Source organism: Podarcis muralis, chromosome 13 (genome assembly GCF_964188315.1).
Source record: "Podarcis muralis chromosome 13, rPodMur119.hap1.1, whole genome shotgun sequence".
Classification (NCBI taxonomy): domain Eukaryota; kingdom Metazoa; phylum Chordata; class Lepidosauria; order Squamata; family Lacertidae; genus Podarcis; species Podarcis muralis.
The window spans coordinates 46,939,522-46,962,506 of record NC_135667.1 but is presented as its reverse complement, the minus strand read 5'-3'; the positions used below and the strand labels follow the sequence as shown (position 1 = coordinate 46,962,506).

Sequence of the window (22,985 nt, the reverse complement as noted above, 5' to 3'; positions counted from 1 at the left end):
CCATCTGGCTGGGCTTCCCCAGCCACTCTGGGCGGCTTCCAACAAAACATTAAAATACCGTAATACATTAAAAGCTTCCCTAAACAGGGCTACCTTCAGATGTCTGCTAAAAGTCTGGTAGTTGTTGTTCTCTTTGACGTTCCACAGGGGTACCACCACCGAGAAGGCCCTCTGCCTGGTACCCTGTAACGGCTTCTCGGAGTGAGGGAACCACCAGAAGGCCCTCAGTGCTGGACCTCAGTGTCCGGGTAGAACAATGGGGGTGGAAACGCTTCTTCAGATATACTGGACCAAGGCCGTTTAGGGCTTTAACGGTCAGCACCAACACTTTGAATTGTGCTTGGAAACGTACTGAGAGCCAATGTAGGTCTTTCAAGACTGGTGCTATGTGGTCTCGGCGGCCGCTCCCAGTCACCAGTCTAGCTTCTGTCTTGTCAGGATTCAACCTCAATCTGTTAGCCACCATCCATCTTCCAACTGCCTCCAGACACTCCAGACCAGACCACATGGTATTTAACACCTATAAAACTGGCCAAAATGTATACATCTATAAAACATCTGTTGGAGACGGCACTATGAGCCACGTGTGGCGGAACTGCAAAAAAAATCAGGGATTTTTGGAAAACAATATATAATGAACTTTAAAAAATGTTTAAATGTTATTTCTCGAAGAAGCCTGGAGCCTTCCTGCTAGGCATAATGACCAATGAAATTCCAAAAAGGGTAAGGAAAATTTTAATGTACGCAATAGCAGCAGCAAGGATTTTAATTGCTAAAGTATGGAAAGGAGATTCTACTCCCTCAAAATTAGACTGGCAGAATAAAACGTTAGAATATGCAGAGCTAGCAAGATTGACAGCCAGATTCCGAGACCACACAGATCAAATATTTAATAGAGTGTGGAATATTTACAGAGAATATTTAAAAAACATTGTAAAAATCTCAATTCTTTGGCCTGGATTGATTTCTGCACGAAATAAGATAACTTTACAAAATTAACACAATCGAACAACCTAGGAGGGATAAAGTGCAGTTGTAGTGTAATTTAGGAATCACAGTGGGGGGATTGGAAGTTATGTTAGAATTTGTGACGTGTGAACTCAATCGTTTCTCCTTTTTGTAACGAGTGTTGATATTGGGTTATTGCCCTTTGTTGATCGTTGTGTATTGCTTTGTATTTGTTTTGCTTTTAAAACCAATAAAGCATTTAATGAAAAAATAAACTTGCAGTATCCCTTTTCCCTAATCTTCCCTGTCGCTATACTTTGAAGCAACTTTGTGCATCGCGTCTGTTCCTGTCGTCTTGCAAACCCTCGTCCAAGCGTGAGTCAGATGAGTTGCACAGATGTGCAGAGTTGCCCCCGGGGCTGCTTGTCCCCTGTCTGATTTTGCACGCGGGAGACACACACACAGAGAGAGAGAGCCAGTGTCTCGCTTCCAGAGGCGTTCCCCTCTCTTCCCTCTGCCCTGGCTACCCATTTCAAGCTGCTTCTTTGATTTCACAACCCGGCAGACAGAAACGACTCGGAAATTGCCAATCCAAGGGCCGGCTGGGCCTTGTAAAAGTTGGAAGGGCTGCGGAGGAGAGCGTTCCTCTGCTGCCTGGCAGGGTGACCCGAGGTGGCTGCCCCGAGGTTACAGGGGTCCCGGTGCCTCCGCATGGGTGTGGGAGCAAGGGAGGAGAACTGAGCCTGACTGAAGCAAAGCCCCTGGGAGCCAGGCTTGCTCCTGGATCTCATTTTTCACATGTCGGCTGCACTCTCAACCACCAGCCCTGTCAGAGGAAAGGAGGCGCTTCCTGTTATTCCGATTCAAATCTCAAGCTGGTCAGGAGGAAGCAGGCAGCTGTGCTGAGAGTGGCAGGCTGTACCAAGATGGATGGCCGGTGTCTGCCCTTGCTGCTGGTGGTGGTGGTCTTTACAGGTGAGTAGCACTTCAGGGTGGCCGTCGGGTGGGAAGCAGAAAGCTTCTGCTCAGCAGCCGAGAGGGGCTTGGGTTCTCGGAGCTGTGGAGGACAGAGATCATCTCCACCCTCAACAGGTTGTCCATCGCAGGGAGATGGGTATCCCTTCTGAGAGTCTCCGCAGGTCAGCTAGAGTTCTCAGACTCTTTGTCTCAGATCCTGTTTTTTATCAGAATTGGATTTCTTAGCTCTTGTCCCGGCTCTGAGGTAGCTTCTGGACTCTCTGCGTAGACACAGACTCACAGCGTGTCCTGCTTTCACGCTGTCTTCCAGTGCTTTTTCTGGCCAGGTTCATCGCAGTCTCAGTAGGGCTAGTCAAAAGTCATATTAGGTCCCAGAGATCTAGGCAGTGTTTTTTTTCGGGGGGGGGGTGTTTGCAGGGGTACGCAAAGCCCTAAACATTTTGTAAATTTAAGTCTGGCCTCATCGAGGGGCAGTATTTCAAGATGAGTAGGAAAATGAGAGTACCCCTAAACATTTTTTTAAGAAAGAAAAAAAGCACTGGATCTAGATAAACCCCCCACTGTCATTTTCTTCCCCTCTCACTCCAGTTTTGCTGGCATTTCTGACTCCCAAATACTCAGCCCAGCCACACTTTCAGGTACAGGAGCTTTGGGAGAATTTGCCCTTCTCTGAGGCAGGAGGCAATTTCTTTCTATGTTATTGAATATTTGGGCGACTTCCTCCGTTTTCCAAGTTGAGGCTTACAGCGACTTCTCTAGGGAAACAACACTCCTGTGATGAACTGTTTTTTGCAGGGCTATCTCACCTATGTGAATTTATTATTTCTTACATTTATATCTCCAAGAAGCTGAAGGCAATGTGCATGGTTGTCTTCTCTGCCTGCATCTCAGCCTCATAAATAGGACTGGGGGACATATTGATATATCGTCCCAAATCGGTTTCAAATACCATATCATGATATTGGCTTCAAAATTTTTGACCATGATATGTGTGTGTGTGTGTGTGTGTGTGTGTGTGTGTGTGTGTGCCATGCAAATGTCACAATGTGGGGAAAATCGCGAAGTCAGCCAATGCCTCTACATAGCTCCACCCTTATTTCAGACATTGTAATATATCAGTACAGTGGTACCTCAGGTTAAGAACTTAATTCGTTCTGGAGGTCCGTTCTTAAACTGAAACCATTCTCAACCTGAGCTAATGGGGCCTCCCGTTGCCACCATGCCACTGCCGTGCGATTTCTGTTCTCATCCTGAAGCAAAGTTCATAACCTGAGGTACTATTTCTGGGTTAGCGGAGTCTGTAACCCCTCAGGTTACAAACACTTTGGGTTAGAGACTCCACAAACCCGGAAGTAGTACCTCGGGTTAAGAACTTTACCTCAGGATGAGAACAAAAATCGCGTGGCAGCAGCGGGAGGCCCCATTAGCTAAAATGGTACCTCAGGTTAAGAATGGTTTCAGATTAAGAACGGACCTCCGGAACAAATTAAGTACTTAACCCAAGGTATCACTGTATCATGAAGTTTAGCTGGTGATGCTGAAAACCAGATTATCGCCCAGCCCAACTCATAACATCCCTGTGAGGTAGATTAGACTGAAACATTGTGACTGGCCCAGTATCACCCAGTGCGTATTATGATTGAGTGGAGACCTGGATCTTCCCAATCCTTGGTCAACAGCTCTAACCACTACACCATGCAGGCTTCCTTCAAGTGCCTTCATGGGGGCATTTCTGACGGGGCTTTCGCCTGCCTGCTGCAAGCCAGTTCAGCTTCAGGTGGGCACCGAACATTCCTAGAATTACAGCGCTGAAGGGGCCAGATCCCTTCTGTTGCCAGGTATGGCCGCCCACCTGATTTCTCTCAGAGATCAACTCACATGATCTAAACTACAGCGTGCCACAAGAGCAGGCGGAATACAGAAAGAGGTGCTTTGCAGAAAAAGTGACTATCGAGCAAATCTGCCCGGAATGGCACAAGAAAGTGATTCCAGCTATACGCCACAAGGAAATGCAAGTACGCTCACAGCCCAAACAGAACCCGGTCAAGAAAATGTCGTCCCAGGCTGCGTACGTACTATGCCTTTAAAGGGCATTCAAACCACAGTCTTTCCCTCAAAGAATTCTGTGCGCTGTAATCCCTGAGCTGCAATTCCCAGAAACCCCTGAACAAACTACAGGGCCCAGAATTCCTCAAGGGGCAAAAAAGGTGCTTTGAATGTCCAATAAAGATATTGTGTGTACACAGCTACAGTCTCAAATGTGGCAGCTAGAAATTCATTTATTTAAAAGCATTTGTATTGTTGCATACCAGCCCAATAGGTGCAAGACCCCAGGGGTTCGAAGCACTTACCCAGGGCTCTGATTCCTTGGAATGAGGGACAGCGGAGACTGCAGTGTCTTTCTGATATATGGTTTATTTTGCACATCTGTACAACCTGAGCCTATGATGGAGAGGCTCACAGCATTAACACCCCAGAGGGTCTTGCTTCCCCCTTAGCCACAGCCTTGGATTCAAGCAGAAATCAGGCCTGGCTCTCACTCTCTGGCTTCTGCCAGAAGCCTGCTTCCATCCCTGCTCTGGCCTTTATTCTTCTCACTACCAGCCGGGTGAAAGAGGGGGCCACCCATTTGCCCTCTGGCACAGAGCAGCTTCCTTTCTTATACCAATGCCTTAGGGACATTACCAAGAAGCTGGCCTGGCAACTTCAACAATGGAATCAAAAGTAATTATAGAATTGTAGAATTGGAAGGGGCCACGAGGATCATCTATGTCAGGGGTGACCAATTCCCAGAAATCACCATGAGACATTATCAAAAGCCTTTTTGGCATCAATTAAGACAAAGGCTGGACGCGGGTGGCGCTGTGGGTAAAAGCCTCAGCGCCTAGGGCTTGCCGATTGAAAGGTCGGTGGTTCGAATCCCCGCGGCGGGGTGCGCTCCCGCTGCTCAGTCCTAGCGCCTGCCAACCTAGCAGTTCGAAAGCACCTTCAGGTGCAAGTAGATAAATAGGGACCGCTTACCAGCGGGAAGGTAAACGGCGTTCCGTGTGCTGCGCTGGCTCGCCAGATGCAGCTTTGTCACGCTGGCCACGTGACCTGGAAGTGTCTCCAGACAGCGCTGGCCCCCGGCCTCTTGAGTGAGATGGGCGCACAACCCCAGAGTCTGGCAAGACTGGCCCGTACGGGCAGGGGTACCTTTACCTTTACCTTTAAGACGAAGGCTGCCTGGGTTCATGTCTAGATATTCTATGGCATCTATCACCAATCTCATATTATCCTGCATCCTCCTCCCAGGAGGCTGCGATCTACCATCAGAATTAAAAACTGGCAGTGGGGGGTTTTGGGGGGATTCAGCTCAGTTGTTGAACTTTTTTTAGGGAGGAGAAAAGCCCCTTTTGGGAGGGAGCAGCTCAAGGTTGTTGCGCTTTTTTTAGGGAGGGGAGAACCCCGTTTTGGGGGTGTTAAAGGCAAGGGACAAAGGGGTAAAGTCACTCAAAAAAGATTGCTGTGGATGAAAACAGCAGCACAGAGAAAGCTTTATCTTCCCTTTCAAAGATCAAACAACAATGGAGAGCAGGGCGAGGGGGTGGGGTAGGAGTCAGTTTTAGCAAAGCGAAGGAAGGGGAGCCAGAGATTGGCTGCGATCTACCAAAACCTTGCGGGAATCTACCAGTAGATCGCGATCGACCTGTTGGACATCCCTGATCTATGTCCAACTGCCTGCAATTCAGGAATATTTTGCCCAACGTGGGGTTTGAACCAACAACTGTAAGAAGAGCCCCTCTTGTCCAGAGGTTGCATTATTAACAATTTACAACGGGGTGGAAGGTTCGCAGGCTAGGAAGGACTTGCTCACAAATTTATCGACAGCTGCACGAATTATGATAGCCAGGAAGTGGAAGGGGCAAGCAGAATATAAAATGGAAGAATGGTATAAAGAGGTGTGGGATATAGCAATCAATGACAAATTAACACCTGCCATTAAGGTAAGACGGGGAATATGCAGGACAAATGAGTTCGAGGAGATATGGAAGGTGTTTGTAGAATCTGTACTGTTAAAATGGAAAGGGATCAAACCATCGCAAGAGGTATTGAAATTTTGGTAGTTTGGATAGTTATAACGGAATGGCCTCGGTGGTGGGGTGCACATTTTTATTCTTATTTATTTGTGATTATTACTTTGTAAAATATATATATATATATAAATAAAGAGTCTCTCTTGCCGGATCCAGGAATTTTGAGGGACTCAGGAATATAGCCTAACACCCACCCCCTGCAAAAAAACCAAACTCACAACTATATATTGATATTTCAAAAATCTCAGAGCGGTAGACATGGCCCAGCGTAAACACAACTCATTTGCAGAGTCGCCACAGTTCACATTGATTTTTGTACACGATGCCCTGTCCCTGGCTGTAGCAGCTTCTTAAACTCCAGAGGAAGTAAGTGAAGGAGGAAACCTTCCTGTTCTAGCAGGCTACAAAGCATTGGCTAAGTACATGTTCATTGGGGTGGGGTGGGGGGGAGCTTCAGGAAAGGGACATTTAGAAGGCAGGAAGGAGTGCTTAACTCTTTCCCACCTTGCCAATGCTGTGCTCCAAATATCTAGCCTGCTTGCTGGAATACCAGACATGTTTGTCCTGAACCCGATTCCGTTCCCTCAACGGTTCCAGAGCATAGCTGTCAGCTTACAGATTTGAAAATAAGGGACCAGCAGCCTCGAAAATAAGGGATCAGCAGCCAAAATAAGGGATTTTCCAAGCACAGGTATGTTCAACTTCTGAGCCCCTCTGAGCCAAAGGCCAGCAGCCAAACAAAGCCTCAAGCGGTGGTTCCCACAGCGCAGCACCCCGGCAAAGGGGATGCAGCACGGAAAACCACCGTCACCTCTCCGCTGGGAAGTGCTGAGCAAAGGCGAGTCCCCAGGCAACGCGGCCGATTTGATTGGCACAAGGCATGCAAGCTCCACCCCCCAGTCGTTCTTAGACTCCTTATTGGGTGAGCAACGCAGCCAAGCAACACAGTTGGAGCCTCCCTCCTCCCTGGCCGGCAGGGAGGGAGGGAGAGGAGCTGCTTCCTCTGAAACCCAGGAAATTTAAGGGACATCATCAATAAGGGACAGCAGCGGGACACGGCGCTGGGATAAGGGACTTTCCCGCCAAATAAGGGACAGTTGACAGCTATGTTCCAGAGGGACTGTTCCAAAATATCCACTTGTCCCCACTCTTCTTGCATTCCTTCTTCTCTCTCTTTCTCACCTGCAGTGGCCACCAGGCTCGATGCTCATAATGGGACCACAGAAGCTCCTGGCAATGCCAGTGTCTCTCTCGAAGGAAGACCAAACGCTACATTTCTGGGCCCCGAAATGAAGCTGAGCCTGGACGATGGTGAGATGATAGCAAAGCCCAGAAATTCTGATGCCTCTGAGTATGTACAGCCCGCCTTTTCTTCCCTCTAGACACATCGTGACATGCCCTTTGTTATGAGGACGCTTTGGCTCAGAACATGGCTCCTTTAGTCCTCTTGTCTGAGAGAGGCCTTTCCTGAGGTTATGGTGGGTGACCATCTCCACCATAGCTGTCAACTTTTTCCTTTTCTTGTGAGGAATCCTATTTGGAATTAGGGAATTTCCCTTTTAAAAAGGGAAACGTTGACAGCTATGATTTCCACCCCTCCAGTTGGAGGGGTTTGTGGGAAACTGGGGCTTGTAGGAACTGGCGTCCAACAACATCTGGAAGGCCACAGGTTCCCCACTTCTGGCCTAAGTTTGAAAATGAGCTGCTGAGGTCACCTCTGCTTTCAGCACCAATCCAAGAGTATCCCCAGAGTACAAACCTGACTGTTTACATCTCAAAGCAGAAAACATTGTTTGGCGCACCAAAACAGGGCCGGCCCACACATGAGACAAGATGAGGCAACCGCCTCAGGCGGCAGGATTCACAGGGTCAGCACACCCCAATTTAGATCTTTATTCCCCCTTTGCTCTTAATGCATATGTTCACTCACCTTTGATTCCATGGCAGGGAGGGAGATGGCATTTTGCGTTCACCTCAGGCGCCAAAATGTCTTGGGCCGGCCCTGATCCACTCTTTCTCAGGGCCCCTGCATTCCCCAGAACTGCTCCAACCTGAAATAACTGTCCCAGGCTGCAGTAAAAAAAATTGGAACCTCACCTTTTCCCCCAGTGGTTCCCATTGAACGAACCTGTGCATAGCAGCCAAATCCTAGAGACTGGGGTCCCTTTGCCCCCCATAAAATATTTGAGGGGGCTGGGGCCCCCCAAGTCAGTGGGCATTACCATTCAAATGGTGTGTGCGTGCCGCATCTTGTAACTGATTATGCGGGGTGCGGCTTACCTGCCCCCCCCCCCAATATTTTATTCAAGTTGGCACCCCAGAACCTGCGATTCGCTTTGGGAAACCCTGCAGCCATAACTGTTTCCATACACCTGCCGTTGCGAGCCACTTTGAGAAGAGACAAGTGAAAATGTTGACTCAGTGCTGTCCTGAAAAATTGCTGTGCTATTTGATTCGATAGATAAACAAATGACTGCCTGTTTTTTGTTTTTGTTTTTTTGAGATGGGGGCGTCCTCCTTGCCTGTGCAATAGGCATGTACCTCAGAAGGCAGAATGTTGGTTGTATTCTCACTCGTTGGCCCATGTGCAGATTTCTTCACAATTCCTCCTTTCCACCGCTGGATTTCAGTATCACACGACACAGCCAGACCCCTGCTTCCTCCACCGCTAACCTTACCATCCTGCGTCACCATGCAAACACAAACTCATTATGCTTTGCTTCCTCCCCTCTAGTTTACAGTATCCTCGTGGCAGATTGCTGGAGAGACTTTGAGAAGCAGATGGCCAACATCACAGAGGAGCACTGGTGTGAGTGGATGGTCATTAGAAGGTAATGAAGGACTGAGCTTTTCCACTCGCTAAGGGGTGGTTGAGAGTGGTAAACAAAAGTTGTGCCAGTTTCTTTCGGGGGTCAAATAAGGAATATGAAATTCTGGAGTTACGACGTTCAGATGTTGACTCTGCCACAATTCATAAAGAAATTTTGAGATGTATCGATAACAGTCTTAAGGCCAAAATCAAATGTTACATGCTGTTTATCTGAACAGCAATAATAATAATAATAATAATAATAATAATAATAATAGGGATGATATTTAGACTGTAGTCTAAACCACTGAGCCTCTTGGGCCTGCTGATCAGAAGGTTGGCGGTTTGAATCCCCGCAATGGGGTGAGCTCCCATTGCTCTGCCCCAGCTCCTGCCAACCTAGCAGTTCGAAAGCATGCCAATGCAAGTAGATAAATAGGTACCGCTTTGGTGGGAAGGTAAACGGCTTTTCCGTGCGCTCTGGTTTCCGTCACAGTGTCCCGTTGCGCCAAAAGCGGTTTAGTCATGCTGGCCACATGACAGCTCTTCAGCAAGAGAACTCATTCAAACAGAGGGCAGCCCTTCTAATAGATGACTGACCCCTGTAAAGTCAGACACATGACCACCCCAAATGCAGAATGTGGCTCAAAATCCTTCTGCAAGGCGCAAGGTTTCTACAGCAGGAGAGCTGGTGAGAAATGTGGGCAGACATTTTACTATGAAGTTTTTAACAACAACAACAACTATTATTATTATTATTATTATTATTATTATTATTACCCCGCCCATCTGGCTGTATTTCCCCAGCCACTCTGGGTGGCTCCCAACAGAACACCAGTAACAGTAATAAAAAAGCAACAACACCAAACATTAAAAACTTCCTTAAACAGGGCTGCCTTCAGATGTCTCCTAAAAGTCATATAGTTCTTTATCTCCTTGAAATCTGGTGGGAGGGCGTTCCACAGGGAGGGCACCACTACCAAGAAGGCCCTCTGCCTGGTTCCCTGTAACTTGACTTCTCACAGTGAGGGAACTGCCAGAAGGCCCTTGGAGCTGGACCTCAGTGTCTGGGCTGAATGATGGGGATGGAGACGCTCCTTCAGGAATACTTTTATTGAGATTTTCACAACACAATAAGAGAAAAACAAACTAATCTACAAGAAATAATAGAAAGGGAACTAAATGAAGAAGAAAAGAGAAAGAAAACTACACCAGTCCTCTCTCACTGTGGCACCTTAACTTTTATCCCATGCAGAAACAGGTGAGCCCCCCAGCTCTCACCTGGGATCGTTCTTCTCCTCACAGCCTCTCACCTGTGAGGTCTCCCCTTCCCCGCCTTTCACACAGGATTCTTCCACCTGTGAAGGCAGACATTTTAATAGCCACTTAGAAAGGTTGTAAAGGTAAAGGGACCCCTGACCATTAGGTCCAGTCGTGGCCGACTCTGGCGTTGTGGCGCTCATCTCACTTTATTAGCCAAGGGAGCCGGCGTACAGTTTCCAGGTCATGTGGCCAGCATGACTAAGCCGCTTCTGGCGAACCAGAGCAGCGCACGGAAATGCCGTTTACCTTCCCGCCGGAGTGGTACCTATTTATCTACTTGCACTTTCGAACTGCTAAGTTGGCAGGAGCTGGGACCGAGCAACGGGAGCTCACTCTGTTGCGGGGATTCGAACCGCCGACCTTCTGATCGGCAAGTCCTAGGCTCTGTGGTTTAACCCACAGCACCACCCTTTGGAAAGGTTATAGTGCAAGGTTTCTTTCTGAGGGTTAAGAGCACAGCTTCCCCCAGTTTCTACTGTATCTAATGCTCCAAATCCTGAATTCCTCCCTCTGTTGATCAACTCCACAGGCCATACAATGAATTGCGAGAGTGCCTGGAAAGATGGGCAGAACGCCTGAAGTACGGTTATCCCAACACCTTGGCTCACAACTACATCACGTATGGCCACAGGGTGTACTTCCTCAACTGCAGCGTGCGCAACGCCCTTCAGGACCCCCCGGATGACATTTTGCTGCCTCTGATCATCACCCCCATCTGCCTCATCCCTTTCTTGGTAACCCTGGTTGTTCTGAAGAGCAAGGATGGCGAAATGAAATTTTGAGTCCCCGGCCTTCGAGTAGCCGGGGTCCCTGTGGTCCAGCGGCTTGCAACGCCGTCACAATCTTCCTCCCTTGCTTCCCATGGGATCGGGCCCTTCTACTCTGACACCACACCCTGGGATGAGCCAGGCTGAATCTGGAGACTTTGAACAGGGAAAGTCTTGGGGCATTTTACGAGTTGTTACTAACGGGAGGAGGCACAGAAGGGAAAACCCCTGAACCTTTCGTCCTTGAAGCAAACGCACGTCTGCAGCTGACATAAGCAGCTCTTCCCCCCCCCCCAGATCTTTATTGAAACTTAACATATATACATAATAACCCAAATCCCCAATGATTCCCTCACATAAAATATAATATCTAAATTACAACAGCTGCATAATTATACACCACCCACCAGTGGCATAGCGTGGGTTGTCAGCACCCGGGGCAAGGCAAGTAATTTGCGCCCCCTAACCCGTGGATTTGCGCCCCCTAACCTGTGGATTTGCGCCCCCTAACCTGTGGATTTGCCCTAACCCCAGATGTTGCGCCCGGTGCGGCCAGGCCCCCCTGCACCCCCCACGCTACGCCACTGCCACCCACCCACCCTCTTCTTCCCCCCACAGCAATTCGACCTCTTTATATTTCTTTCTACCTTTTTCCCTTCTGTAATAAATTATTTTTGTCAAATTCTGATTTTTCCTCCTTTCTTTCTTTGTTTTGTTATTGCTTACATTTTTCATTCTAAGCCTATTAACACGTCATTTTTAGAACACTATTTTGACATATAATCTTCGAAATACTTCCACTCCATTCCTAACTTCTGATTCGATTGATATCTTATAATTGAAGTTAATTTTGCCCATTCTATATACTCACTTAATTTACAAATCCAATCTTCCTTTGTTGATATGTCCTGAGATTCTCATTTAGTAGCAATCACTACCCTGGCAGCTGTTGTTGCATATAAAAAGATTTATTTTTTTTCATATGTGGTATATCTTTGCCCATCAACCCTAACAGATAAGCTTCGGGATTTTTAATGGGGTCTAACTGTCTTAGCTTCTGGGAATTGGTGCCTTAGCTTCTGGGAATTGACAGAATTGGTCTCCAGAGGGTTGGGTGGTCATCTGCTGGGGATTATTTAGCTGTGATTCTGCATTTCAGGGGGTTGGACTAGATGACCCTTGGGGTCCCAACTCTACAATTCTGTGATAAACCATGACAGTTAAAAGATTATACAATAGATGCGAGCAGACCAAGTTAGGCCTCCTCCTTTTACGTAGCAAAGCTCCATACAGCCTCCTCCCTTCTCTGCTGCTCTCGAAGTGCATGAAGTTTCTATTGACCCCATAAACCAATAAAGCTGTGTATTTACATACAAGATATGGGTTCAGGGTCCTTCTTATCCCTCCCTTATTTATTAGATCAACACCGTTACAGCACTCCTACGGCAGCCGCAAGGCTCTATGCTCAGTGCAACCAAACCAGTCACGCTCCCATAAATTGGCCTCTGCACGCCTAAAGCCAAAATCACATATAGTCTTTTTTATGCTTTATTGATTTTAAAGACAAAGCAAAACAGTCAACAAAAACAATCCAAAATCGATCCATATTACAAAAAAAGAAGATTTAGATTCATACATAACTAATTCCAACATGACTTCCAATCACCCCATTGTGGTTCCTAAATTCCATTTTTGACTGTGCACTTTCCTTTATCTCTCCTCAGTTATTTCAGTTGTACAGTGGTACCTCGGGTTACATACGCTTCAGGTTACATACGCTTCAGGTTACATACGCTTCAGGTTACAGACTCCACTAACCCAGAAATAGTACCTCGGGTTAGGAACTTTGCTTCAGGATAAGAACAGAAATTGTGCTCCGGCGGCGCAGCAGCAGTGGGAGGCCCCATTAGCTAAATTGGTGCTTCAGGTTAAGAACAGTTTCAGGTTAAGAACGGACCTCCAGAACGAATTAAGTACTTAACCCGAGGTACCACTGTATTGGTTTTGTGAAATTCTCTTATTTCATGCAGAAGTCAATCCACAAAACCGCATATCGTCAAAACACATTGGGTTCAATGGCAGGTGGGACGGCTGGTCTTTCCCCCCCACCCCCTTTTTATTTTTATTTGTCAAGTGCGTACAGCTGAATGAACACATTAAATATGTGTACGTTGTGGACTCTATTTATCATCTGTCTGTCTGTCTGTCTGTCTGTCTTTGTGTCCATCTGTCTATCTGTCTATTTATACACGCACACAGAAAGTTGACAAAGTAAACCGGGAAGTTTTCTCCCTTCATCACCACTAATTATATTGCAAATGTTTGCACTCAGGGCCTCCATGTTCATATGCTCCTCTCAGTGTGTGCATAATAGGAGGAAGGAACGCACACACTGAAGCTGCCCTCCCTGGCTCTCTGCTCCCTTTGTCTTCCATTTTTCCAGCGGACGGGTGGTGTTTTCCTTCCTTCCTTCCTCACTGGGGCATGGAATCATATCGGCTTGTTTCACCGCCCGCCCCAACGGTATGGATGCTGAGGGAAATTGCACAATCAGCCGTGCGAGAAAAAGAAAATAAACCACCACCGTGGAGAGAGGAGAGGAGGCAGGTCGTGAGTCATCTCCCTCCCAATAGCACCCTGAAAGTGCAAACAGAAACACCGTACATTTAAAGCATCCTTCCTGGGAACTGTAGCTTGTTAAAGGTGATGGGAATTGTAGTTCTGTGAGGGCTTGTCACAGGAACCCCCACCCCGAATCATTCAGTTTGTACAAACTTCACACACACACACACACACTCACACACTCACACTCACACACTACATATGCTACGCTTCTGTTATAAATTAATAGAAAATCAACCATACATCGGATCTGCACCGTTCCACTTTTATTTTACTCCATGAAGGAAGGACAACAAAATGGGGAAGGTTTGATACAGGGCGGGGGGACGCAGGTGGCGCTGTGGGTAAAAGCCTCAGCGCCTAGGGCTTGCTGATCGAAAGGTCGCGGTTCGAATCCCCGCGACGGGGTGCGCTCCCGTTGTTCGGTCCCAGCGCCTGCCAACCTAGCAGTTCAAAAGCACCCCCGGGTGCAAGTAGATAAATAGGGACCGCTTACTGGCGGGAAGGTAAACGGCGTTTCCGTGTGCTGCGCTGGCTCGCCAGATGCAGCTTTGTCACGCTGGCCACGTGACCCAGAAAGTGTCTGCAGACAGCGCTGGCCCCCAGCCTCTTAAGTGAGATGGGCGCACAACCCTAGAGTCTGTCAAGACTGGCCCGTACGGGCAGGGTACCTTTACCTTGATACAGGGCAGCCATAATTCCTTGAGCATACCAGCACATACACAGGAGCCCTGCCCAGTTCATATGCCAACCCTGATGGTCCTAGACAGAAGACCATCAAGATCACAAAGAACTTGCATATGGGAGTGGATTCAGCACGGAGTGGAACAAAGGACAATGATCAGCTCTTCCCTCTGGGGGCAGGAAACTGCCAACTCCCCTCTGTCACGTGGAAAGTAATCATGGAGAAGGTGAAAGGGGGAACCAGCCAGGTGACAAGATATTCGGGTTACCTCCACAACTCCTCCCTCAAGCCCTCCTTTTTGTGATGTAGTTGTGATGTAGTCTTAGGGGTGTAGTTTGGGGGGTTAGTAACCAATAAAAGTTGGGGTCTTCTTTTGTTCTGGGCTTCCATTTTGCTTCATCTTGTTGCGGGTGGGAGTCCTGTCGCGACAGTATCCCATAAAGGCCAAGCCTACAGGCTGCTGTTTTGCTCCAAGTTATCCTGGTTGGTGTCTTGGTTTTTGTCCAAGGGAGCCCTCGGATTTCTCCGTTAACAGGCTAAACTACAGACCACACAATTATTTTTCCCCTCTCTTTTTTTGAAGGGGAAAGGGGGAGATGTATGATGTACACTGAGCCTTGGAGGGAATTGAGTAAGCGCTGACAGAATGTGACAATGAAAGGTGGGGCACCAAAGGAACTGAAAGGAGGGGAGACATTTCTCTAAAATTACATGATGTCATATGGCGGGGATGACTGTCCTTTGTTAGGAGCGTCGTGGGAGCTTTGCAGTAGGCGACTGTGAAAGTTGGAAGAGACACACCGACTGTCGGGAAAGGGGAATCTCCCCGGCCATGAAATATCGTGCTCATACAAGTTGACAAGCCCGCATCAGTTTGAGGAAATATATATCAATTTTCTACCATATGGGTGCAGAATCCTTCTCAGTCTGAAGGTCACACTCCATTCTGGGTAGTGTTTTGAGGGCACAGCCCAGTGGGGAGCAGGGTACAAAAGTGGGTGGAGTAATAATTTTTAAATTTATAATAATAATGTAATAATAATTTATTATTTATACCCCGCCCATCTGGCTGGGTTTCCCCAACCACTCTGAGCCATGATGTAATAAAAAAGCAATCAAACATCAAACATTAAAAACTTACTTAAATTTATCTTTATACAGTAGACTTCTTTCTTTCTTTCTTTCTTTCTTTCTTTCTTTCTTTCTTTCTACGTTTATTTAGTTTTCCAAAATTTACATACTTTACCATCAACATTACGTTTAATTTATCCATTGACTTCCCATTCCACCCCCACTGTTCTATGTTTATCCTTTAATGCTGAATATTTAAACTTACAACACTCCATGTATACATCCTGAGTTATTAGCCTGAATGTCTTTCTACTGTTCCTAACATCTCATTTTGAGCGTCTGCGCATGTGCGAGCGGCGAAACCCGGAAGTAACGCATTCCATTACTTCCGGGTCGCCGCGGAGCGCAACCGGGAAACGCTCAACCCAAAGCTACTTCAACCTGGGGTATGACTGTACAGTCGTACCTCAGAAGTCGAATAGAATCCGTTCCAGAAATCCGTTTTGACTTACAAAACATTCAGAAACCAAAGCGCAGCCAATAGGAAGCCCCGGAAGCCCCGTCAGATGTTCGGCTTCCAAAAGTATGTTCGAAAAGCAGAACACTCACTTCCAATCGTTCAGGAGCCAGAACGTTTGACTCCCAAGGAGTTACCGGTAACTCCAACTTTGAACTGCTGGCTGGCTCTTTGACACAAGGACTGTCACTCTGTCGCTCTAGCAGATGACGCTGATGCTCCTGATCTGATTTTTTTTTTTTAATGATCTGCAGTCCTCCCTCCGCAGTTCCTGCTCCACCACAACACTTCTGAGTCACAATAGTGTGTTTATTACATGGGTAGAAAGATACTAGAAAGCGCCCTCGACCTAATACTTTTCCTGCCTCTATGGGTAACAAACAACATGAAAATAGATGGAATTGGTGAAAGCAACAGCACCCTCTGGTGCCCCCCAAATACATTTATAGGTTCTTTTCCCCTGCTCAGTCTGGTTCAGAGTTCTCAAAGGTTGTGGTTTTGTTGTCAAGACTTTCAAGTAGGGCAACCCACAGCTACCTGCTTTCCGTAAGGGTCTCCAGTGTCATTCTCATAGCGCTGATGCATACGATGCTCCTCCTTTTAACAGGCTCAAAAGTGATAGAGAAGGTGCGGTGATTGTTTACTGGTCATGTGACCACAGCACCTTGCATCAAGCCAGAGCACCCTTGGCATTTGTTTGCAAATACGTATGTGAGGCTGGAATATTATTCTTCCACTTAAATGATCCTGCAATCAAGCAAGATGCATTGTTACTAGAAAAAAGGTTATTTATGTATGCTACTATGCAGCCCACCGCGGGACACGGGTGGCGCTGTGGGTAAAAGCCTCAGCGCCTAGGGCTTGCCGATCGAAAGGTCGGCGGTTCGAATCCCCGCGGCGGGGTGCACTCCCGTTGCTCGGTCCCAGCGCCTGCCAACCTAGCAGTTCGAAAGCACCCCCGGGTGCAAGTAGATAAATAGGGACCGCTTACCAGCGGGAAGGTAAACGGCGTTCCGTGTGCTGCGCTGGCTCGCCAGATGCAGCTTGTCACGCTGGCCACGTGACCCGGAAGTGTCTGCGGACAGCGCTGGCCCCCGGCCTATAGAGTGAGATGGGCGCACAACCCTAGAGTCTGTCAAGAGTGGCCCGTATGGGCAGGGGTACCTTTACCTTTTTTATGTGAGGCTGGAATATTATTTTTCCACTTAAATGATCCTGCAATCAAGCAAGATGCATTGTTACTAGAAAAAAAGGTCATTTATGTATGCTACTATGCGGCCCACCAAACTGCGGGAGGCAGTGGAAGACGGGAGTGCCTGGCGTGCTCTGGTCCATGGGGTCACGAAGAGCCGGACACGACTAAATGACTAAACAACAATAACTATGCGGCCCGTGTTCCATTAGTACAAAAATGGAAAACGGGCGAGGTCCAAAGAACCAAAGAAGAATAGCAACTCAAGTTGACAGACTATGCGCAGCTTGCGAGTTTAACACATAGAATAAGAGTACAAGAAAAACATATGTTTAGAGAAGATTGGAAAACGTTTATTGAATATATGGGAAATAATTGTGTGCAGCTGACAACGCTGGCAGCATTAAGACAAATTCAACAGTGTAAACAAGTTTTGATGGATGCAATAATGGAACACTGAATGGTATAGTTTTTGTAAAATATGCAGGGATTTATGATATGTAAAATGAACCATGGAAAGAGAAGAATGGAAGTCACTAATATTTCAGGGATGTAAAATGAGTATTTTAAATTGTAAAACAGAAATAAATGAATGAATGACAGGGGGGGGGGAATATAGCCTCTCCTGTTGGTTATTTAAGGCATACCCTTTTCCAAAAATTAGAATAGAGCTTTCCAAAAGTTTCATGTTGGCGACACACTTTTTAGACATGCATCATTTTGCGACACAGTAATTCAGCCTTGCTAGCAAACCGGAGGTTAAACTAACCCCTTTCCAGCCCCGGGAGGAGTACAAGGAGAGTTTGTGTGACACACCTACACACTGCAGCTGCCACACTAATGTGTCACGTGACACACAGTTTGGAAAGTTCGGCATTAGGAGTACTGGCGTCTGGTTCAGCAAAGGGATGGGTTCAAATGTCAGTAAAGGAGGACAGGAGACAAAAACCATTGGAAAATGATGGGACTGCTGTGGGATTCACACCCAAGGCTAAGGAATGGGAATAAACTTGGTTCCAAAGTCTCACTCCCCATAACAGCTATTATTTACTCAGCTGGAAGCTGAATTACTTGGAGATATTAATTGGCTGCAGCCCATTAAGGGCACCGCTCTTGACACACTGAGGAATGGGCCTCACCCTGTTCCTCTTTCGTTGGGCAATTGTCATCCAGCAGTGTATCATTCATGACGCAGCTTGAGACACAGTCCTGGGCTATGAATAGCATATGAGCAATATCAAGGACACTGCCCATTGCAACCAGGAGATAAGCATGGAATCCGCTTCCCGGATCTCTACCCATAGGCCCATCCTATGTGGCATGATCCAAGCAACCTGCTGTCTCCCTAGGCCAGCCCAACCTTGAGGGCGCAAACACATGGCCACATCCAGGCATGTCACTCCACAATTCTGCTTTGATCGCAAATGTTGGGGCATCAAATCAACAGTCCATCCAGGATGCCCTAGGAAATTCACCCATAGGCTAGCCTTTGCTGTTTTGTCCCCAGCTGCTACTTAAAGGACGTGTCATAGCTCAGTGACAGAGCATGCGCCTTGCCAGCAGAAGGTCCTGGGTTCAGCTTCCTGCATCTCCAGGTAGAGTTAGGAGAAATCCCTGCCTGAAAACCTGGAGAGCTTCTGCAAGTCACTGCAGACAATGCTGGGCAAAATGGACTAATGGTCTGACTTAGTATAAGGCAGCTTTCTATGTTCCTATATGGTTGTTGTTGTGGTGGTTGTTTAGTCGTTTAGTCGTGTCTGACTCTTCGTGACCCCATGGACCAGAGCACGCCAGGCCCTCCTGTCTTCCACTGCTTCCCGCAGCTTGGTCAAACTCATGTTCGTACCTTCGAAAACACTGTCCAACCATCTCGTCCTCTGTCGTCCCCTTCTCCTTGTGCCCTCCATCTTTCCCAACATCAGGGTCTTTTCCAGGGAGTCTTCTCTTCTCATGAGGTGGCCAAAGTCTTGGAGCCTCAGCTTCAGGATCTTCAGAACGGATAGGTTTGATCTTTGGGCAGGCCGGGTCTTCCTGTTTTATACCTGCTGGGATTGACAAGGCATCTGACCCTCACCTGAATCTCAAAGCTCTCCTGAGGAGTGCTTTTGGTCTGCCCACCAGATACCAGGCACTCTACTATTCAAATTAGGTCCCAGTGTTTTTGTTACAATCCCCTTTTCAATTAAGTAATCAATTTTAATCTAGAATTTAAATTCTCAAAACTTTCTTATTCGTTAATTCGAGCAAGTAAACTACTGCTCTCGCTTCATTACAAACAGTGTTTCTACCTGCAACACACTTGAGCAAACCTGTTCCTCTTCCTTTTACAGATATTTTATTGCCATTTGCAACTGTAGCTGCCTCTGATTAGTTATCATTTAACACTTGGGGGAAATAATTAGCATCACACGTCTTGTGCATGGAAGTTGCCGAACCAATTAACCAACTAGAAGGATTACTGTTAATAGCACCAGTTTTCCTATAACTTGATATTGCTGGATAGTTTTGATGAACTGCAAAAGCATTTTTAGTTTGCTTTCTGTTGCCACCCTGGAACTGTTCTTTATTAGTGGCACTTTGTTTTGTACGATTCCTTGCAAATGAAGGAAAACAACTTTTCTGCTTGTATATGTTGATAATATACCGTATTTTTCGCTCTATAAGACGCACCAGACCACAAGACGCACCTAGTTTTTGGAGGAGGAAAACAAGAAAAAAAATATCCTGAATCTCAGAAGCCAGAACAGCTGCGCAGTGAAAGCAGCAATCCCTCTTGCTGTTCTGGCTTCTGGGATAGCTGTGCAGCCTGCATTCGCTCCATAAGACGCACACACATTTCCCCTTACTTTTTAGGAGGGAAAAAGTGAGTCTTATAGAGCAAAAAATACGGTAATTTTGGTTACTGAGGACAAACAGGATTGTACAAAAACAAGATTGGGTGCAGGTCTGGCCAGGACATAGGTGTCCTGACTGTGACAAAGGTGACCTGTATTCTTGCTTGCTTGCTTGCTTGATTAACATCTGTTGGGAACTTCAAGGCCCCTGCTCTCCCTTCTTGTGGTCTTTGTACTGGACCTGGAGACTGCAATAGAGAGCATGCCATGTCAAGAAGGAGAGCAAGTGAGCACCCTATCAAATGACAGGGCAGGAGCTACATGGGGCAGGGCCTTTTCACTGGTGGTGCCCATTGTATGCCTCGATCTTCCCAGACCTACTCTCTTTTAGCCTGTATTTTGGAGTTTGTCTCAGGGTTTGCAGGGGGGGGGGGAAGAGGTGACAAAACGAAATTTCCAATAAGTGCCCCCCTTTATTTCCCTAACAAGTCCTTGAGTCTGTACTCTGAATGGTGACACCAGGGCAACCTAGAAGGTGCAGGGCTTGTCAGTCCAGCCCCTGCACAGTCTCATGAGGGCAACTGGAGCAAATGGGCCAAATTGGGCCCCGCAGGCCACTCCTAAGGGACCCCCCACACCAGGGCAATCTAGACGGATTTTATTTATATCTATAAGATTTTGCAGACTTGGGCTGTGAACTGGGGCCCTACCAAAAATAAAATAAAATCAAGGCTTCAAATTGGGCCCCACTGGCTGGACCTGAGTCTCATAGTTGCTGGGCCTGAGTTGCCCTGCCCTCGCATGAAGTCTTGGGTTTGCAATTTTGGGAGAGGGGAGACTGCCCACTGGGGGGCAGGCAGGCTGGGGAGGCCCCCTAGATGTAGAGGCCCTAGGCTTCAGCGTACTTAGCCTATACATAAATCCGGCACCGGTTCAAGGCGGTGGCCGCCCCTCTGCCACCGCCCTTGCTGCAGCATCGACGTCCCGAGCGTGTACTGTAGTACAGTGGTGCCCCGCAAGACGAATGCCTCGCAAGACGGAAAACCCGCTAGACGAAAGGGTTTCCCGTTTTCGAGGTGCTTCGCAAAACAAATTTCCTATGGGCTTGCTTAGCAAGACGAAAATGTCTTGCAAGTTCCTGCAGGGTTTCCCCCCCCCCCTTTTCCCCAAGCCGCTAAGCGGCTTATCAGCTGATCCGCTAAGCCGCTTAACAGCTGATCCGCTAAGCCGCTAAGCCGCTTAACAGCTGATCCGTTAAGCCGCTAAGCCGCTTATCAGCTGATCCGCTAAGCCGCTAATAGCGCTAATCCGCTAAGCCGCTAATGGGCTTGCTTCGCAAGACGAAAAAACCACAAGACAAAGAGACTCACGGAACGGATTCTTTTCGTCTTGCGAGGCACCACTGTATTTATTTATTTGGGCATGCCTCCTGGCCGACCAGATTGGTCGACCCAAGTTGTGACACAGCCGGGGACTCCCTAATGGCATGGGGCTAGCCACGCCCCCCTGCGCAGAGGGGAGAGCTCGTGACAAACCCGTGAAAAGGAAATGGCTTTGGTGGGCAGGCGCTGGGGGGCCTCAAGTGATTGCTTTTTCAAAATTGCCTGGGGGCCGTTTGAAACCAGCCCGGGGGCCTCAAGTGGCCCCCAGGCTGGACTTTGGACATGCCTGGTCTATTCCAACCAATCAATTTTCCCTCCTTTTCGTATCACCTCAAACACAGTTATACTGCTGAGTTTACATTAATCCTGCTAGCGTTTTCACTTGCTTACAATTATTTTCCAGGTACTCCACAAACATTTTCCATTCCTCTTTATAAACTCGAACTTGTTGTTCTGTCACCCTGCTGGTTTGCCTTGCTAATGCTGCATTCTCCATCATTTTTAGCTGCCGTTCCTCCTTCTCTTGGTCCTCTCCCACCCTCCATTTTTGGGCTAACAAAATCCAAGCTGCTGTAGTTGTATACATAAATATACTTTTCTGGCCCCTGGGAGCTTAAAAAGAATGACTCTGTTTTTTGCCTCTGTATTTTTAAATAGTCCCCCCCCCCCTTCATTTCATTATAGATAATTTCCCCACTGATTATTTTCTACTGTTGGGTCTATTGAACTGGCATAATTGGTATGATTTAATACTAGATAGCACCTCTCAGAGTGCCACAGTGGTGGACTTCCTTCATCCTGGTTGAACTTTTGAGCCCTTTCCCCACTTTATAATTCTTTATCGCTACTTATAGATTATGAGTTCTTACTGGAATTATTATTTTTAATGCAAATTAGGCAATTAGGTGCTCTTTGCTCAATGAGAAATCATGCCAAAGTCCCAACTGCATTGGCAAGAAACTTCCCTTTGATATCTGACTGGAGATGTTGTACCACGCTGCCGGAGCACAATTTATGTTCTCATCCTGAAGCAAAGTTCTTAACCTGAGGTACTATTTCTGGGTTAGCAGAGCCTGTAACCTGAAGCATCTGTAACTTGAAGCGTCTGTAACCCGAGGTACCACTGTATTATTATTATTATTATTATTATTATTATTATTATTATTATTATTACAGTCATACCTCAGGTTGAATATGCTTCATGTTGAGCGCATTCGAGTTGCGCTCCGTGGCAACCCGGAAGTAACGGAGCGCGTTACTTCCTGGTTTCGCCGTTCGCGCATGCGCAGACGCGCAAAATGACATCACACGCATGCACAGAAGCTGCGAAAAGTGACGCGTGTGTGCGCAGACGTGCTGTTGCTAGTTACGTTTGCTTCTGGATGCGAACGGGGCTCCGGAACGGATCCCGTTCGCATCCCAAGGTACCACTGTATTATTATACCTGGGCTTACCTGAAAAAAAGTTTCACCTTGTATATGGAAGAGGGACAGTATGGATTGACAGGGTGATGCACTCACCTAAATGACTGAGCTCTGTGCAAAAGTTCGGGCCCTCATTCCTTCACACGTGGTTCCTTAAAGGCCCTGACAGTCAGCTGATCGTTGCTGTTGGACACAGGGCTTTGTAGGTGCAGCTGATCATATATGGTGTCGGCTGTAGGAAGGTGAGAGGGACAGTTTCATGGGCAAACTGGGGAGTCCTAGTGGATCCAAATAACCCTGAGGGCCAGGGGTTCTTCACCCTTGCTAATGCGCTGGCTGACTTTGGGGATTCATGGC

The 22,985-nt window shown here is 47.4% G+C and overlaps 1 protein-coding gene across 1 annotated transcript; it reads left to right on the top strand.

Annotated features, from left to right (window-relative positions):
• Window positions 1-1,474: 1,474 nt before the first annotated feature.
• RAMP2 (receptor activity modifying protein 2) lies at window positions 1,475-12,277 on the top strand. The gene is made up of 4 exons (XM_028703593.2): window positions 1,475-1,923; window positions 7,191-7,313; window positions 8,737-8,833; window positions 10,664-12,277. Exons 1-4 carry the CDS (start codon window positions 1,875-1,877, stop codon window positions 10,914-10,916), a joined length of 522 nt encoding a protein of 173 aa, XP_028559426.2. The 5' UTR covers window positions 1,475-1,874; the 3' UTR covers window positions 10,917-12,277.
• Window positions 12,278-22,985: the final 10,708 nt, after the last annotated feature.

What these genes read in the sequence shown, in the direction of transcription:
- RAMP2 (XM_028703593.2), top strand. Translation starts at nt 1,875, where the DNA reads ATGGATGGCCGGTGTCTGCCCTTGCTGCTGGTGGTGGTGGTCTTTACA. An exon ending in GGTGGTGGTGGTCTTTACAG is followed by an intron (nt 1,924 to 7,190) that starts GTGAGTAGCACT and finishes TCTCACCTGCAG; the next exon opens with TGGCCACCAGGCTCGATGCT. An exon ending in GAGTGGATGGTCATTAGAAG is followed by an intron (nt 8,834 to 10,663) that starts GTAATGAAGGAC and finishes TCAACTCCACAG; the next exon opens with GCCATACAATGAATTGCGAG.